The sequence below is a fragment of the Pseudomyrmex gracilis genome, unplaced genomic scaffold (assembly GCF_002006095.1).
Source record: "Pseudomyrmex gracilis isolate BER0280 unplaced genomic scaffold, ASM200609v1 scaffold_1641, whole genome shotgun sequence".
Classification (NCBI taxonomy): Eukaryota; Metazoa; Arthropoda; class Insecta; order Hymenoptera; family Formicidae; genus Pseudomyrmex; species Pseudomyrmex gracilis.
In genome coordinates, this window is record NW_018022225.1 from 16182 (window position 1) to 20450 (window position 4269).

Here is a 4269-nt window from a genome sequence, read left to right on the forward strand (position 1 = left end):
CGCACGCACGCACGCACGCACGCACGCACGCACGCACGCACGCACGCACGCACGCACAAATTCAAACAGTTGTTTCTCTCTTACAACATAACAATATATTGTTAAAACTATATATATATAATTATTTAATAAAGCGAGATATCTTACTTGTATGTGTAAAGAAATCCACCGTTGCTGACTCGAGGATTCAGTTGGAACTCCTTAGCCACTCCAACAATAAGAAATAGCTGATCTCCTTGATTAGTAAACTTGACGAGACAAAGACTATGAAAGAAAAAGTTTATGTATATTTATTTTATAATATATATTATAATATATAATATATAAATATAATATAGTTTTTTTAATATTAAATATATTGAAGTTTTGATATTTATAAATTTTTTCCTTACCACAATGCAGCCAAATTTTGTTCGAAGCGGTGTACTTCGAACGTCTTGCCAGTAGTCGGCGCCATTATTCTCAACATGGAAGCCCACAGACCCGGACCGGCTCGTGGAGCGCCAAAAACCGCTTCATTCGGTTCTTCTGATAGAAACGCTTCCGCCAATTCGCGAGCGACAGCAGCTTCTTCAGCTCCAGCAGCCTCCTGCATCTCTTCTGCCATCTGCAGTCGTCTTTGCTGTTTCGTATCATCTGTATACGCGTTATGCTCGGTCTCGATAATCATTAGATGTGCGGAATCGTTGTGTATCGCGAACTTCCGCGGTGTGTACTCCAACGGAAAGCTCACTTGATTAAACACTGCTCCGAGTTTCTCCAACGCTAAGATCCTTAGTGTATTTGTTGAGATCGCAACGATACCTTCAGGACATTGTTCTGAGCTAAAGCCCGAGGCAAACTCCAAACTCTCGTAGGATAGAGGAGTCAGGTGAAAACGATTCTGATGATAATAGCTTAACCACGATCGGCTGCTCATTGCCAATACTGCTTGATTGCCTTGCATTCGTATCCTAAAGAGCTTTACCGGGCGTGACCCTAGATAGCGAGTTCTCGTGTCTGTGAGATCGCCTGAAATTGGATCTAATACCATTCTGAGCAACACACCATTTTGCAAACCTGAAATCAAAGATTATGTTCATACAGAATTTGAAGATTTTTTTGTTCAGACAGAATCCATTTGAAAGTGTGTATGCGTGTATGTTACCTATGTTCAGATATAAACTAGATTGTTGCGGTGCCGAGTCTTCGGAATTATCGGTCTCTTTAGCACCCATTTCCACGATACACAAACTTTCCGCGGCTGCCGGTAGTGACTGCATACTTCTTGGTGCTAGACAGTCCGACGGATCCAATGATATTATTCTCACTGTATTATCTTGCAAGCCGACAGCCAAGAACCACGAACGTTGTTCGCCAATGGCAACGTTTCCGAGTGCCATACACATTACTTCCGATGGCATCTTTTTCCTTTCCGTGTATTCGTTCAATTGGCCAGTCTAAAACCAGAATGAGTTAGTGCTTTTTGTTGAATAAATTTATGTGTTCACTTCATCAATCTCATATACCAAACCAATAGACTTAGCAAAGAGAACTGTACAGTCGTAAGATGAAATAAGTGGTTTATTGTTCGCATTCATTACATCTCTGAGAATAATTGAATCTCTCAAAGAGAACAAATAATGCGGTTTTAGTTATGACTAACAGAAAACCAAGTAAACTAGCGCGTATACGTACAGGATCCATTTCAAAGTAAACGAGTTCTCCGCCAGTGAGAGCAATCACCACTTGACGTTGATTTACCGCACACTTCACGATTGTCTTCTTGCCAGGCGCCTTCCATTCGTTGACGCGTTTATCCGCTCTGATGTGACGTATACCGTCGGGATATACCTAAAAGTTAATCGAAATTTAAGCCGATTTAATATTTCGAAGTATTTGACAAAATTATGTAAATTTAAATTAGAAAGTGTATGTCTGGTCTGTAATACCAGGAAAGTTTAGATGAGACCAAGAACTTTCCAACGATGCATGAACCCAAAATGTTTTAGCACTACTTTTGCGACCGATACGCGGTTGACCAGGTACCGGAGATACCAAGTGCATTGAAAACAGTTCTTTAATATTAAACCGATAAATACAAAAACAAACAAATTAATTAATTAAGGTTTTAATTTTTTTACTATTCATGTCTAAATAATGCCAATAACACGCGCGCATCATATAACTATTTTACAAAAATCTTTCTATTGAGTTGCTCTAACAATATTTAAATATTATTCTTCTCAAATTTAATACTATAATAAATCATATACTATATAATTCATATGATTCATACATAGAATCATATCAAAATGTGATACAACTTCTGTGTGTACCTGCACCAATGCGTCTTCACCTAAGGCGGAACAACTTAAGGTCGGGGTCGTACCGAGAAAACCCGAGTCCGTCACTTCTTCGACAGTTTCCCCAATACTGAGTACAAGCGTGGCATTCACGAAGGACACTATGATGTATGCATCATACTCCTCTGCAATCAAAATTATAAAGCTCATCCTCAGTAAGTACGAGAAATGCGTCGATTGTACAAATCGAATTGTACAGTTTGTGAACTTGCACATAATTAAAAGATTTATAAAACTTGTATTCGAGGCGTCTTCCTGAGACTATTTGAGACTGCATGTAGGCACACAGGCACGGTAAGAGATGACAAATATTTTTTTTCTTTTTGTCAAATGAGAGAATCTACTCTTATTCGTGCCAATTTCGCGCCGAAGTTCTTACCTTTTGGTCATTCAGAGTTCTGTGGGTCAACCAATAGCGTTCAGGCAGCCTGAAAGAGAGAACTGGTGTTTGATAAGAGTGTATCAAGCCACCAGATTCATTAATATATTGTTTTACAAAACCGATGCTATTTCTTCTTTTTTTTTAAGCAAAGATTATTAAGTATTAGTGCTCTTACCACAAAGTTTAGTGCTCAACTTTATTAGTGAGCATCTTTCAAGATTTCTTCCGCAAAAGAGAAAGAAAAAAATAAAATATATAGGATAATAGGATTCTTGTATCAGTTTACATACCACAGAATATCAGAAAAAGCTGTATATGATAAAGAGACAAAACATGTTGAAAATAAATTCTTCAACAAAAATAATATTCTAGCTAAAACTTAACCTAATCTAATCTAATCTAACCTAACCTTATCAATTCTTAAGCAAGATTCAAATAGAAGCATGCAAAACACTCGATAGTAGAAATACTTTTTGACTAACCATCGACTCTCCTTTTCACAGTCCATACAGCGTTTGGATTGCCAGGAAGTTCGCTTACAGCCATCTCGGATACTTCGAGACCATGGCGCAATACTCGCAAAGTAGATCGCGGACCACGACCGCAGGCGATGTACAATTGAGGCGTATCTTCGTTTGCCAGATCTGCCACCTATAGTAAAAATAGTCATCAAATTACTTTCTTAAAACATAAATAATTCTAATAATTACATGAACGTTCAACTGTCTTTTCAATACACTTCAATTTGCAAAAACAAACCAAAGGCGACAAAGAAAATCTTGCTATTGCACTCTTCTTGCATAAAAAGATATATATACAGGGTGTCCCAGAATTGCCGTACAATCTCTCGTAGGCAGGTAGAAGGAATAAAACTGAGTCGAAAAGTCCTATACCATTTTGCTAGATTTGCAATAGTTACTGAGATTTTAATTAACAAAGATCCGCGAATAAGCATGCATCGGGCTGTCGTTCTTACACAAAGAATATTCAAATATTGTAATATTAAAAAGAAGAATAAAATTTTTTTATATGATATTTTCCGTAAATAAATAAATAAAGAGATAATAAATGATCAAAATTTTAACGTTAGATTAATTGAATGAGCTCGTGAGATGATAAAACAGGATGCTTAAAACATGCGAGCCAAAACACAAGATGTTTGTGTGAGTAAGTTCCTTATTATTTAATAAAACAAAAACAATTACGAACGTTTCAATACCTTCGTTTGGATCTTCATCAATGAGCAAAATTGTATAATAAAAAAATTATAAAAAAGACCACAGTGTTTTGGCTCGCATGTAATATTCTTTGTGTAAGTTAAAAATTAAATAGGTAATGTAAAAGAAAGAAATGTAAAACAGAAAAAAAAGTAAGAAAACCATCAGTACATTATAATTAGCAACAAAATGTAACTTCCAATTACTTTTCTCTCTCTTTAGAAGATTCGTTCTATAAATAATTAACGTATTCGAGACGTCCTGTAACAAAACTATTCTCAAAAAAATATCATGACCCACATGCTGAGTCATCGATCTCGAATTT

At 36.5% G+C, this 4269-nt stretch overlaps 1 protein-coding gene across 1 annotated transcript in view; it reads right to left on the minus strand.

Annotated features, from left to right (window-relative positions):
- The window catches only part of LOC109862343 (splicing factor 3B subunit 3), a 10364-nt gene that overhangs the window by 1951 nt on the left and 4144 nt on the right, over positions 1-4269 (minus strand). Inside the window, exons 5-10 of the mRNA XM_020442372.1 lie at positions 3210-3378; positions 2319-2470; positions 1678-1833; positions 1148-1439; positions 393-1059; positions 148-264 (exon numbers count right to left, since the gene is read on the minus strand). Of these exons, the coding sequence (XP_020297961.1) occupies positions 148-264; positions 393-1059; positions 1148-1439; positions 1678-1833; positions 2319-2470; positions 3210-3378 (1553 nt within the window). The remainder of the gene's footprint in view (positions 1-147; positions 265-392; positions 1060-1147; positions 1440-1677; positions 1834-2318; positions 2471-3209; positions 3379-4269) is intronic.